The 15083-nt window shown below is 43.4% G+C and overlaps 1 protein-coding gene and 1 pseudogene across 1 annotated transcript in view; one reads left to right on the top strand and one right to left on the bottom strand.

The window, feature by feature from the left end:
- The window catches only part of zgc:113263 (uncharacterized protein LOC503753 homolog), a 79292-nt gene extending 70419 nt beyond the window's left edge, over positions 1–8873 (top strand). The window contains exons 23-24 of the mRNA XM_056277182.1: positions 4124–4233; positions 7649–8873. Of these exons, the coding sequence (XP_056133157.1) occupies positions 4124–4233; positions 7649–7674 (136 nt within the window). The 3' untranslated portion in view covers positions 7675–8873. The remainder of the gene's footprint in view (positions 1–4123; positions 4234–7648) is intronic.
- Positions 8874–11438: 2565 nt separating this feature from the next.
- Positions 11439–14362, bottom strand: LOC130110772 (dual specificity protein kinase Ttk-like; annotated as a pseudogene).
- Between the last annotated feature and the right edge of the window lie 721 nt (positions 14363–15083).

The following is a 15083-nucleotide window of genomic DNA, read 5'->3' as shown; positions in this document are numbered from 1 at the left end:
GCTTGTTGTTGGCTACAGCTTTGGAGATGGGCTCTGCAACTGTCTTCAGCACCTGGTCATGTCGCCAGCAGTAACGGCCCTCCCCCAGGGCTGATGGGCAGCTGCTGAGGATGTGCTCAAGTGAACCTTTTCCAGGGCACAAAGGACATGATGGAGACTCAATCTTGCCCCAGAGATGGAGATTTGCTGGGCTAGGCAGAACATCATGCACAGCTTGTACCATGAACTTGATCCGCTGCGGTTCTGCCTGCCAGCTATCTGCCCAGGATATCTTCCTCTCCAGCACACCCTCCCACCTTGTCCATGCTCCCTGCTGCCACATGCCCACCATTCTGCTGGTCCTTTCCTCCTCGATACCTACCCCGCACCTCCTCCAGGACTAGATGGCGTTTGTGCTTGCCATGGGCCTTATCATAGCAAGGTTGTAGGATGGCTCCCAGCCCTGCCCGTCCAGTTGCCATTGTGCCCACCAAAGTCCTGTGTCTCAGCCGAGACTCTGTTATCTCCAGGCCTTCCTGGGCTCTCCACTTCCTGCCTGTCCGCACCATAATGCCTGCTGATGCCACTCTAGAGTCCTTGGAGTCCCGATAGAGAGGTGCCTCTCTTGTGCGAGAAACCCTGAACTCGGCAGTATCCGGGATGGCTCGGAAGAGTGGGGTAATTGGCCAGATACAATTGGAGAGAAAATGTGTGTGGGGGGGGGGGGGGGATTCATGCCTGTAGCACCAGTGAAAGTCTAGGACTGAAACATTTGCTGCTGTTTGTATTCACTTTTTATTTAATTTATTTTTTGTGTGCATTTGAGCACTGTTTGTTAGCATGGATGTCTCAAATTAAAGATGATACTTTTTACATTGACCTCAGCATGTGGACTGTTCTTTGAGGCTTTACCAGCCCAGGGATGTTGGTGTGTAGGTATCTTTACTGCTGACGTCTTTAGTTTAATTTCTATACCGACGCACCCAAAACAACTTCCTTGATGCCCCAAGCACTACCATAGCGCAGTATCGTAACATCTTGACTGTATTGAATATGGACAATAAGAATAACAGTGTGAGATATTATAAACATAAAGTGTTGGAGTGCTGATGAATATGTCCATTAAATTGTGGTGATGTACATTGAATTTACATAGGAAGTGACCAGAGCTTACATTGAGGTGATCATGTGCTGGTTGTGAAGCCTGATGGCCTGGGAGGAAAAACTGTTTTTGAGTGTGGTAGTCCATGCCGGATGCTCCGGTAATGTCTACCAGACGGCAGCAACGTAAACACCCATAGCCTTTGGGTAGCTGTAGTCTTTTGTGATTTTCCGTGCTTTCCTAAGGCATCGTGTGTGGTAGATGCCTTGCATGGAGGGAGGTGGTAGCCAATGATGCACTCCGCTGTCTTCACCACCCATTGGAGGGCCTTGTAATCAGCAATGCAGCAGCTGCTGTACCAGACAGTAATGCAGCTAGAGAGACTGCTCTCTATGGTGCACCTATACAAGGTGGTGAGAGTTTTGGTAGACTTGCCAAACTTCTTGAGTCTCCTTAGAAAGTATAGGCGGTTTTGGGCAGTTTTTACTGCCAAGTGCAATTGCCTGGACCAGGTGAGGTCATCGTTGATGAACACACCGAGGAACTTGAAGCAGGAGACTCTCTGCAGAGATACATACATACATACTACGTACATAGATACTTACTACATACATGATGTGTGTCTGTCAAGGGCAACATGTGTTGTCAGAGATCACTGTTATTATTACTGTTAGTTGTACAGTTGAAACCATCTATAGTGATCACATCCGCCCAGGCCGATACGATCACTGTAATCGGTAGATCACGTGAACTGAAATCGAGAGTTTGTTGTTTTTTTATACCATCTGATTGACAGGTACACTTATTAAATAAGGACAAGTGTGCTGGTGTCTACTATTGTACTGTAACAAAATGTCAGCTGCTTCAAACAGGAATTTGAGAATAGACTGTGTCACAGTAACATCACTCAGCTTGCTTAAAATACATTTTTAACATCAGTAACATGATGCCTAATGATGAAATAAGCCTGTGCCGCTTCTGTCTGTCTGGTGATTTCAGAGACACATTTTCAGAGGTGGCACTGCTCTGTGGAGTAAGGCAAAAATAATTGAACAACAATTCCACATTTCAATTACCTTGGTTTTTGTTTTTTTCTAATTCAAGTGTAAGAAAACCCAAAATGATCACTTTAAGCAGACCGTTTGACAATAACCAGATTATTTAAACAGCATTAATATAAGAATGATTTCATCCAGCCACTTTTGATCCATATAAGTTGCTAGTCAAAAGTCAGTAAAGTCTATTGGTAAAAAAAATCAGGTTGTCCTTTGTGTGGAGTTTGTGTGTTCTCCCCATGTCTGCGTGGGTTTCCTCCGGGTGCTCCAGTTTCCTCCCACAGTCCGGGGACATGTGGGTCAGGTGGGTCGGCCGTACTAGATTGTCCGTGTGTGTGTGTGTTTGTGCGTGTGCGTGCGTGCGTGCCTGCCCTGTGATGGCCTGGTGGCCTGTCCAGGGTGTCTCCTCGCCTGCTGCCCAGTGACTGCTGGGATAGGCTCCAGCATCCCTGTGACCCTGAGAGCAGGATAAGCAATTTGGATAATGGATGGATGGATCAAAGTTGCTTATCACTATTACTGTGATTACTATTAACAGTTTCCACTGTATAGTGATGGCAGTATCACCTAAAAGAAAACAAGCAAATGCAAAATATGGGACCAGTCTTGCAATGATATGCAATATAATATTTTTTTTTTTATTGTCAAATGATTTGAACATATAGCTTAACCTACCTAGCTCCCTACCTTCCCTCTTTACCTACCTAGTATGTACTCAACTCTACTTAATCTGAGAATATAAATGGGTTAGATGTCCATTGCCATTCTTCAGTGTTATTTGGGCTGGAACACAAAAGATGGCTAACACGGAGGCATTGATGATTTAATCATGAGAACAAACAAGTACTGATTTGGTGCATGAAAGAGGCTGAAGGCTAATTTCCATCCATTCTGTGAGGGCAACAAGTAAACGGCAAATTAGGTTAACATCAAAATGTTAGGAGATATAGGTAAAAAGACTTGCAATAGTTAATTGCATTTCACCATTTGTAACTCTTATCATATAGTGTACATGGAGCTGCCAGGGAAGAGGAAAAGAGGAAGGCCAAAGAGGAGGTTTATGGATGTGGTGAGGGAGGACATGCAGGTGGCTGGTGTGACAGAGGAAGATGCAGAGGACAGGAAGAGATGGAAACGGATTATCCACTGTGGCAACCCCTAATGGGAGCAGCCAAAAGTAGTAGTAGCTCATATAGTGTACATATCATATAGTGCACACATACAGTGTGCTCTTATCATATAGAAATAACATAAGACACAATTCCAAAGTGTGGAAAACCATTTGGCTCTACCTTCTTACAATCTAGATGATTTTGAATCTTCATTTACTGTCTTGGATAATCTAAAACATTGTTTGTCATCAAAAGTAACTTCAGTCCGTCCGGATGGTGTGGCAGTCTATTCCATTGCCTACCAACACGGGGTTCGAATCCCCGTGTTACCTCTGGCTTGGTAGGGCATCTCTACAGACACAATAGGCTGTTGATGGGAAGCTGGATGTGAATATGTGTCCTGCTCGCTGCACTAGCACCTCCTCTGGTTGGTCGGGGTGCCTATTTGGGGGGGGGGACTGGAAGGAATAGAGTGATCCTCCCATGCACTACATCCCCCTGGCGAAACTCCTCACTGTCAGGTGAAAAGAAGCAGCTGGCGACGCCACGTGTATCGGAGGAGGCATGTGGTACTCTGCAACCTTCCCTGGAGTGGCGGGGGGGTGGAGCAGCGATCAGAATGGCTCGGAAGTGCGGGGTAGTTGGCCGGATACAATTGGAGAGAAAAAAAAAGGGGGGGGGGGTAAAAAAAAAGGTAACTTCAGTCTGATTACTGAGGTTTTTTTCTTCCATCTGTGCCAAACAGAAGTTAACAACTCATTTCAAAGCAAACGCTGTCATCTCACTTCAGTTAGGCTGTGACTCTTGCATGTTATCTGCTGCTCTGGACATGCAACTTGTAAAAACTGGCTAAAATGTTGTTTTCATATTTCCAGGGGCGGAGGAGAGAAGCAGGAGTGTAAATTCTTTGACCAGTTGCTGAGGGTTCTTGGGAGCCAGTATGTAAACCAAGACTCCTTAGCGGAGGAGTCCAGCAATGTCAATGGTGAGTTCATCTCCCAGCTGTCGTCGTCTGTTGCATTGCATTACACAGTTCACATCCATGTCAGTGCTTTCATAACAGCCGCAGCCTGAATCGCACGCTGCATTTGCTGTGATTTTTACGGTAATTTGTGAATACAAGAAGACTGGCAGTCGAGGTGAAAATCTGCAGTGACGGCGTTCAGGTTCACGGTATAGATCCTGCTAGGTTCATGTCGAGTGTTTTGGAGACAAGTCGAAAACACGGAGGCAGACGATGCAAAGGAGATGGTGAACAAATGGAGAGAAAATTTTAACGAAGAGAGAGAAAAGATTTGAACACGCATAAGTCTGAGAGATTTGCTTGGGCCAAGTAGGTTTAAACATGTGCTCCTGTTTTAAAATCTACATTCAGATCTGCTGTGAGAATACACGGTCCAGCTGCAACAGTACCAGTGGCCGTGTTTTGTTTTTTTACAGTAAATAACCATTTGTGAAGTGATGTTTGAAACAAATTGGTCAGCGTTTAGCAATCTTCTCCACTTCCTCTGACATCGGATCACTTATTCAGAACAACAGAGAGCAGTTCTGACATAACACATCAGAGATAATGCAAGATGATGGCTGGAAGAGAAATTGAGTAAATGTGTTTTGGGGGGGCAACTATAAGACAGATTCTCATTATCCTAAGTGACAGGAGGGCATTTTTATCTTTTACCCCCCCCCCCAAACCCAGATCTGATCCTCAGAAGTGAATTGCGTGGATTAAGATTTTATTTTCCTGTTGGTGTGACAGTGAAGACTAATAATAGCAACATTCATCTTCATTGGACACGGCAGCTGTAAATAAGCGATGATGCGGGACTTCAGAGACATTTTGCAAACAGTTATGTGCACAGCATTGTTGGAACAGGGTCGTCACTAGTTCACCATCCTAGACCAGAAAGAGGCTGTGCTTTGTCCCCCGCTAGTACAGCCAATGTCACATGCCGTTTCTATGACCGAGTGCAGAGCCCAAACCCTAACTCTGAACTCTTCCATCACCATTTGTGCCAAACATCACGGCCTTTGAGTCATAGGCTTGGGATCCATTCTGAGTTACCGCGAGCCTAGTCTCACGATAGCCGACAATCTGAGAGCGCCGCCTACCAACGTCTGGGGACTCCCCCCCCCCCTTTTCTCCCCAATTGTACCTGTCCAATTACCCCACTCTTCCGAGCCGTCCCGGGCGCTGCTCCACCCCCTCTGCCGATCCAGGGAGGGCTGCAGACTACCACATGCTTCCTCCGATACACGTGGAGTCGCCAGCCGCTTCTTTTCACCTGACCGTGAGGAGTTTCTCCAGGGGGGCGTAGCACGTGGGAGGATCACGCTATTCCCCCCTCCCCCCTGAACAGGCACCCCAACCGACCACCCCGACCGGCCACAGCCAGCTTCCCAACCACAGACACGGTCAATTGTGTCTGTTGGGACGCCCGACCAAGCCGGAAGTAACACGGGGATTCGAACTGGCGATCCCCATGTTGGTAGGCAACGGAATAGACCGCTACGCTACCAGGACGCCCACGTCTGGGGACTTCTAAATGCATAGACGCTGCATTGACCGCTTCAGCCTGTTGCTGCGATACGTCAACATCGCCGTCACATTGCACCGGGTAAGACCGGCCTGTAAACAAATACAAGTGAATGGGGGAGCTGCGGTTTATCTGGATAAAAAGCACTATAACGTTTACATTTATCAACCGATTTCAATCAGTCGTTTTTATATTCAAGGGTTTGTGATGTATGTAGAGTACAACAAAAGTGTTGCCTCCAGTTGCTTAGAATCTTGCTAGTTAGGCTAAAACCGCTGCACGTAAACATGCCCAGCAACGCGAGGAGGGGGCAGTCGAAGCAACAGGCATTTAACAAAATGAGACATCCTTGCTCACCCGAGCCTCATTTGAATGCACTGTCAATTAGTATGATGTATTTCACATCCGTAAGTTATTACTGTCAGTCTACCAAATTATGTTGTCATACAAACTTTGAAGTGCTCTTAAAGAAACACAATAAATCATCCCCTATCCCAACTGCACTTCTTTTTTAAATTTCCATTCCACTTTGTTGTGAAGCACAATAGGTTTTTAAAAATGTAAATAAACATTATTTATTCTGATGATGATGATGATGTCGATCTGTCTGAAAGCCTTCAGACCCCTGACCTGATATTATTGTATTTAAAAATAGTCTGTTGTGAGTAAATAGTTTCACATGATTGCAGTGGCATGGAAAACAGCAAATGCATTTTGCACCAGATAGTTAATTTCCTTCATCAGATTATTTGTATCTGAGTGAATTAGGAGCGTCAGGATCCGATTGTTTTGCCTTTTCTCATTCTGTGCTCAAAATATACAGCAGAAGTCATTCTTAAAACTTGTGTGGGAAAATGTAAATATCTCAACACTAGAGTTTGTAATTCTCAATCTGAACCCTATCGGGCTCGACCCGATCACGTCAGTTCAGGCTCAGATTATTTAATAATTTTGGCAGGTTTGAGAGGGTCAGGCTCTGCACCGCGGTGGATAAATGAACTTGAACCTGAAGTTGAACTTGAATGTGCAAGCGGGCAGGGCTGTTCCACAGTTGTGGGTCCGATGTGTGTCAAAAATTACAGACGAGGTAAACAAAACAACGACAAAAAAACTAAACCCAGAGGAGGCTTTGGTCCTTCAGTGCATCCCGGGACACATGCGTTTACACTTCAAATGCGATGTGGACAAATGCGTCCCAGGCCACCTGCAAATGTGGCCTGAACCATCAGATCTCAAGACACATTGAGGACGCATTGGGTGCGTTCACACCTGTACTTAACGCTGTCCTCTTGTGATCGGACCACCCAAGACGCATGTTCATGCCAGGTGTAAACGGCGTCACAGCGTCTAGCTGAGCGAAGCGTTTAGCGACTGACTCGTGAGTCTGCTGCGAGCCGGGCGCAGATCTCCTTGGTTGAGAGGAGGCGTGAAGCAGTTCATGTCCGATCCAGGTTGGTGAACTAGTAACTAGCTAAACCACAAAGGTGACGCATATTATCACAAATAGGAATGATCACAGCAGACCAAGGACTTCTAGGGTAGCATCGTTTTTTTCTTTTTGTTTTTTCACAAGGCAGATGTTCACTAATTCACTGGTTACCATCAAACATGTCATCACTAATCCCACTTTTTAGTTGCAAGGCTACAGATGCATGTATTTAGCCTTCTGTAACAGGGATTAATTCATATCTGACATTGTTATTATCGTTGTTGTTATCTAATATTTTCAGTTTTACTATTTGTGGAGTGTTTTTGTAAGGCTCTTAGTGTTTTACGTTTAAAAAAAAGTTTATTATATAGTTAATTTGGTGAAGCACACAATTTCATTCCCAACGTCTGAACTTTTCCATTGTTTATTGGCTCCAGATTCGGGCAGCTGTCCGTCACCCTAAAAACCCGACCGCACACGAGGAGACGGTGAGCCTTCACAACATCCGTCCAGAAGGTCCAAGAAAAAAAAATCCGATAAACAAGTGGATACCTTTATGCCAACGTTGCATTGTTAATACCCCGAGGAGAACTGCAGTTAATGTATGAGAGGCAAACCGGGGCAATTTAGCTCGTCCTGCTGCACCTAAACCCAACCCCCCCTTTTCTTTTTCTTTTTTTCTGGTCTTACTGTGATTTGAGTGGCCCGGAGATTTCTGCTTATGAACCCTTTTAAACCTGCATACACAGTGGGGTGCTGTGTGTGTGTGTGTGTGTGTGTGTGTGTGTGTGTGTGTGTGTGTGTGTGTGTGTGTGTGTGTGTGTGTGTGTGTGTGTGTGTGTGTGTGTGTGTGTGTGTGTGTGTGTGTGTGTGTGCAGCCGTTTAACACAAGGTCAAGAAAACTAACCTTAAGTGGTAATGTGAAATGTAACAATGGGGTGAAAAAGACCCTTGGCAAGCAAATAGGCCTCTGAATATCATGTCAAGGTTTCTTCTGTTTTGTTTTTTTCTAATATATTTTTTGCATCAACTCTAAAGGGAAGGGCATTAAAGCACATTTATTAAGGCAAAAAATAAGGGCTTGATAGCCTGTGTTATTTCACTGTTTTGTAATATTGGGGCTATGTGAGTTTCACAGCCAAACTTGTTAAACTGAAAATGTTAGAAATCTAGGAATTTAAGTTACGTTTCCTGTTAGACTCATTTTACATTTCTCTGGATTTAGGACTGTTATCTAAACATGTAAAATGCAAGTGTGTTTTGAGAATATTTGTTCCATCAGATGTTTTGTGGGCTCTGAGATGTTGCACCTGCAGTTTTTTTTTGTTTTTTTTCAAGTGCCACGTTTTTGCTTATTTATTTCCTGAGCCCACCCGTTTATTGTGAAATTTATTTCGCTCGTGTCTTTTAGGTGTTATTCTGTCTTATTTCCAAATGTTTTTTTTTTACTGGTAACGTTTATACACAAGAATTATAACAAACTTGAAATGTTTGAAGGAGGTTTTGTTTCCATAAACTAGTGCCACCTAATATTGGTTGACTATTTATTTGCTAATGTGGACGTGTTGTGTGTTGGAGTATGGAAAGTCTGTCAAAGTCTTGAAATAAGATTTTGATAGGTTTTCACAAATAAATGTTTGGAAATAAAGTAAGGTATTGGGATCTGGCATATCTCCTCTTCTCCAAAACGGCTTTCTTCATACCCTCTGTGACTGTATTTAGTAAAATATGTTTTCCAATAAGGGGATTGGGTTAATTACAGCACTTTACTAGATGAGTATGAAATGCAGACAGTTTCAATGTCCCATTTACATACATTTAATACAGAATTTACAGTTACACTTAGTGCAATGATAAAGTGAAGCTTGATAAAGACAACAAATTACCTCAACATAACCCTCAAATAGCTGCACATCGGTTGATACAAGCAAAAAGGAGTCCATAATAATATATCCAATATGCTTTGTTTTTATATAACAAAATATTGAGGTTTGCTGGAATATATACATTAAGGTTTACGGTCAATATATTCCAGTAAACCCCAAATCTGTTGAACGAGCAGCAGTCAGCTCTCCTCCAGCCAAATGGCTCTTTGTAAAGAGAGGTCACTCCATCTAAACTGCTCTTCAGGCGGCAACTGAAGCCAAATCTGCCTCCAGCTCATTATCCGTCATCCTCCTTGACCTAGCCGCATTATTAAACATTCACTGACTCGCCATGTTTTACCATATAGACACGAACCGATGGACCTGGAAGTAGTCCCATCGCACCTGACAGGGAAGTCACACCAATTGCCGTGGAGTGGTCAGGCATCTGCAGAGTCAGATTTATTCTCAAAATGAAATAAAAGCAGTTAAACAGTATATGAATGCAGAGAACAGGAGCTGCAGATGTCACGTCTTACAAAAAAAAAAAAGGTAAACCATTTCTAAGAAGGAATATGTCTAGACAAATCAATACCGGTCAATGTGAGGAAATTGATTCCATTATTATACCCCCAAATGTGAATATTATTCTACAAGCTATGGCTTTACATTGTGTTTAAATTTTATTTTCTGCGTGTGTGATAAATGATGACAAAATGTAGAAAGGCATACAAATGTACGCCTCATGAAAATGGCTGCTTTCATCCCGTTATCCGTCATTTTCACCAAGACGGAGTACAGATCAGACCGGATGTTCTGATGAAACCATGATTCTGCCTTGTTAATGGAGATGAGATGGCCGGCAGAAACATTAAAGGAGTTTCAAAGTGCTTTCATGAACGAGAAAAATGATCTTAGAAGATGTGTGGGGGGGGGGGGGATGAAAGTAGTCATGGGCAGTTTAAGTGACACTTCACAGGAGTGGATTGAGCATTATTATAGCAGTGCTGTAATAATGCTCAATTACTAATACGATATAAAGTTAAATGGGAATCTTAAAGAACTACTTCTACTATGAAAATACATGAGTGGGTGTGCTGTCCTCAATATATGTGCGGTATATAACTTGACAGTCAGATAAACGCCTCCCTAACATCAAGACTCTGAAGACAGTTGGCCCCTTGCCCACAGGCTTATTGACATTGCAAGGAAGGGTGAAACTAAAACATACAAAAAGCATAATCACACTATGCTTGCTTTTAACATGTGCAAAGTTGGTATATTTACATACACAATGTAAATATACCAACTCATCAAATTAATTAAGTTTCCTTTATTAATCCCCTTGGGGCAATTCAGTTATTGCAAATTAACCCATCCTAGCTGTGATCTGTGTAGTTAGAAGCAGTGGGCTGCCGTCTTCATGCTGGGCCCGGGGACCAACTCCAGTTCTTTTCCCATTGGCTTGGTCAGGGGTACAGACAGGAGTGTAAACCCTAACATTCATGTTTCTTTTGATGGTGGGGAAAACTGGAGCACCCGGAGAAAACCCACCACAGACATGGGGAGAACATGCAAACTCCACACAGAGGACGACCTGGGATGATCCCCAAGGTTGGACAACCACAGGGTTCGAACCCAGGACCTTCTAGCTGTGAGGCAAAAATGCTAACCACTGGGCCTCTGTGCTTTAATATTAATTAAATCCCCTTGTTTTTTACCATTACAAATTGTATTTATGGTATATTTAACTTCAAATGTAATATATGGCATCATATTTTAAAATGTAATCAATTATCTGTTCATTTATTTGTAATTATTGTTATATGAATTTCGAAAGGAGCCAGTTGAGGCGGTTCGGGTATCTGATTAGGGTGCCTCTTTTGGAGGTTTTCTGGGCACGGCCAACTGGGAGGAGACCCTGGGGTAGACCCAGAGCAGCACTCTGTGTCATGCTCAAATTTTTTTCCAAACAATATTTTTATTATTTTTTTCAACAACAAAAACAATCCTTTTTAAACCTGGAACAGCTTGTCAGAAAGGACCAGAACTAGAAACATCTCCTTTAGATTATGTAATACTGGCATATTTTAAACATAACAGAGTAGAGGCCTAAGTGCATTTTGAGCAAAAATATAATTGCATAAAAAAAATCAAAGTTCTAGAAATTATTCAAAAATCTACTCAATACAAGTAACCAAACAGGTAACAGGTAAGAAAAAGTATGACAGCAATACAAGGATAAAGATTGAACAGTTGAACAGATTGAACGATAAACATTGAACACAACATACTATTACAGCTTGGTGGTTAAAAACTAAAACATGTTCCAAGCTGACAAAAAAAACCCACTAGCTCCTATTCACATTTTCCAAGAATGTTTGCTTGACAACTTTGCACATTCTGCAACATCCAGCTTCCTGCCACTGATACACATTTTTGCCAAGTTATTAGCTGCTCTGATGATGCTGTTGGGAGACTGCAGGGCTGCAAGGTCAGTTAATATTTGCTTGACATTACTGTTATTTGGATATTCTGGTTCAGAAGAGGCCTGTGGCAGGAGCTGCAGATATGGATGGTTCTAGGAGCTCAGCGATAGAGATTCGCTCTTTGGGGTTTCTTACCAGACATCTCTTCAGCACATCCAATAGATCTCCCTCTGCAGTGTCGGGAAATTCAATTTCATGAGATGGATTGACAATGGCATGCAACTTGGTAATCTGATTGGTGATGCTTTGGAATGGAGTCTTCCCATAGGTCATGCAGTACAGGGTACATCCCAGGGACCACACATCCCCTTTGGGACTAATCTTCGAGCTCACTTTTCCTGGTTTGGATGATGTGTCTTTGATGGCTTCAGGGGGCATATAGTTAGGGGTCCCTACATGTGAGTCCTTCATAATGCTTGTTACATCTGGTCTTATGCGGTTAGCTATGCCAAAGTCAATCAACTTGAGTGAAGCATTCACAATGACAAAATTGGCTGGCTTTAAGTCACTATGGACAATTCCATGTTTATGGATGGTATGGACAGCCTCCAGCATATTCTTCCAGTAAAATTTCCTCTCCAATGGGTTAACAGCCTTGTGGTTCCGCAACCAGGTATTAAGGTCCAGGTTACCACACTCCATCAGCATATAGATGTAACTGTTGGTTATTTCATAGTCAAACAGCTTGATTATCTGGTCACTGTATTGCTGCAGGTGATTCAGATGCTCAATCTCATTCTTGTAACTCTGAATAGTCTGAGCATCAACCTCCTCAAGGTTTACATACGTCACAGCGAATAGCTGCTTTTTGTGGTCCAGGACCTGATAAACCTTGCTAGATCCACCTTGTCCAATCATTTTTAGGATGAAGAATTGTTTGCCTTTGATAGTGATGGATTCATTGGACAAAGAGGTGAGGGAATCCTGTGGGGTTGGGGAATATGACATATGTTTGGGATGCATGCAGGGTTTCTGGGCCTGGGCTGCTCTGTGCACTACAGAAGCAACAACTTCAGGGTCTCTCTTTGGAACAGGAATGACATAGCTGTCAACCTGGGGATTTTTGTAGTTTTGGGGTGTCTGGCAGACCATAGATAGATTTAGTCTGGACAGGAGAGGAAGGGATGGCGTAGGAATACAGTCCAGCAAACAAGGAACAGGTCGAGGGTCAGGGGGTGTCATGTACTTCTCCTGAGGAGAAATATGACAGCTAATAGCAGCTGGCATCTTCCACTCTGGCAAAGGCTCCTTGTTAGCAGGTTTAGTTTGTTCAGTGGATTGGTCCACTGATGCTTGAGTCGGAACCTGCAAGTCCTGGTTCCCACAAGCTGCCACATATAGTGGAGCATCAGCATGCAGGTCTGGGGTACTTTCTTCCCTTTTGGTTGGTATGAGCTGTTTCTCCCTAGCTTTGAGGTTATGTATGGCCACTTCCAGGAGCTCGGATGGTTGAGCATTTAATGCCTGGGCCTTGTGTAGAATTGAAGTGGCTTTGTTGAAATTACCTTGAGAGACTTCGAATTGGGCGTGTGCTATGTGCACAAAGGCAAAGCCTTTGCAATATGATCTTGCAACTATGAAGTGGCCCTGTGCTTCATCTGGATCTTCAATCCCCTTGAGTTATGCATATCTCACCAATATTCTGGCATAGCTGGAAGTCTGAAGAAGACTTTGGAATAGTAGCCTTTAAGCTTAGTGAGGAGGTTGCTATCAGTGTGAGGGTTGCCGCTGTTCTCCAAGTCAAGCAGATATGTCCAACATGACGCAGGGGAATTTGAATTGATGATCTGCTCAAATTTGAAAGTGGGATCTTCCATCCTAAAGGTATTCTTCTTGTCCTGTCTGTTAAAGAGTGTGGTGGTGGAGTCTATGGTTGTCTGATCCTCCCAAGGACATGGCTCTGGACTAACAGTTGTGGGTTTACAATTGAGAAAATCTCCCATTTACAGCTCTTTTCTTGGAGGATGAGTGGGTAAACACTGCACTTATATTTGAGCCAGATGTTTGCCTGGACAAGCTTTTAGGGATGAATGCATCACTTGGCTTTGAGGACCACCCATCACTGTCATCATCACGTTCTGGGATAGAGAAGGGAACTACAGGAACTCTCCCTGGCAAGACACCTGCTCGTTTCAGGTGGGATAATCCATTCAGGGGCTCTGTCCCTGAACTAAAAACACTGGGCAGCACTAAGTCACCTGTCCCATCAGACTTTTTACAATCTTTACAGAATTCTGAGATATTCTCTTCATCTTCTGTATAATGGTGCCATGCTTTTCCTGACTGGAGGCTCTGCAAGGCAGTCTCCAGTAGTTCTTTCGGTTTTGCATCTAGTTCTATGGCTCTCTGCAAAATGTGAATGCCTTCCTCTGTATTGCCTTGTGAATGTTCAAATTGTGCATGGGCAATATGAACAAAAGCAAAATTTGGACTGTGAGATGTAGCTACAGTGAAGTCTACATCTGCCTCGTTGACATCCTGGATCGCTTTTAACTCAGCAAATCTGACCAGCATCCTGGCATAGCTTTCATTTTTACCATGCTTTCCAAGCGGTATGTAGGAGATCACCCTGATGTAACAGTCCAGAAGTCTGGCGAGATGTTTAGAATCCGAGCGGGGGTCAGCTCTCTTCTCCGTGTCAACCAGATATGCATAACATGTTTCAGGAGAGTTTGAGCCGATCACCTGGTTGATATTGTCCGTGTCATCTTCGTTGAGATGTTTTTCTCATGTTTCTTAGCTTTTGACAAAGCTTTGCTAGTTGCTGCTTTCTGTCCATGCGTTTCTCGTCCTCCATCTGGAATTCACGCGGAGGTTTGCGTTGGCAAACAAGTAAACCATAACTCCACGTAGTTTTTTTTTTTACTCGTTTCTGAGTTTTTACTCGTTTTTTACTCGTTTCGTCCAATCAACAAACTAAAGTAAATTCAGAAGTGGGGCGGCCAACGATGTATTCAAAATAACCTATTTCCAAACAGCGTTAGCAACGAGGCTAACGCTAACTACTTAGCTAGCGTTGGTTCACAGCTCGGAAATTCGCCCGGCTAAAGTTTAACGGGACTAAAGCGCTACGAAATGACTCTATTTCTCTCTTCACAGCTATCCATCCATTATCCAACCCGCTTATAGCACACCCACCCATTAGCCGACCCGCTTATAGCGCAACAAGCCCCCTTTTCGAGGTCTCCATTTTAAACGTGTTCACTTACTTCCGGATTACTGGTCACGTTACGTAACTTTGTTACTGACTTCCTGTGATTCTTAAAGTGACCACAACATAATACAGAAACACATAAAGAATTACTTTAGAAAACGTAAAAAACGGCTTATATAAATGTAACTATTATTATTATTGTTATTATTAACAATTTTCAATGGGCTTTTCTCGGAATGCACGATATTTACGTAGAGGTTGCGGTTTTCTATTAATGGGGCACAATCGCAGTCATCAGAATTCGTTGGGGGCTCGCCAGTATCACGTGGCTGTGGGAAATATCTGTTTTGTATACACACTTCCT

This window comes from Lampris incognitus, chromosome 3 (assembly GCF_029633865.1).
Source record: "Lampris incognitus isolate fLamInc1 chromosome 3, fLamInc1.hap2, whole genome shotgun sequence".
Taxonomy (NCBI): domain Eukaryota; kingdom Metazoa; phylum Chordata; class Actinopteri; order Lampriformes; family Lampridae; genus Lampris; species Lampris incognitus.
Note: the sequence above shows the minus strand (reverse complement) of the source record. Positions and strands in the feature narration are given on the sequence as shown.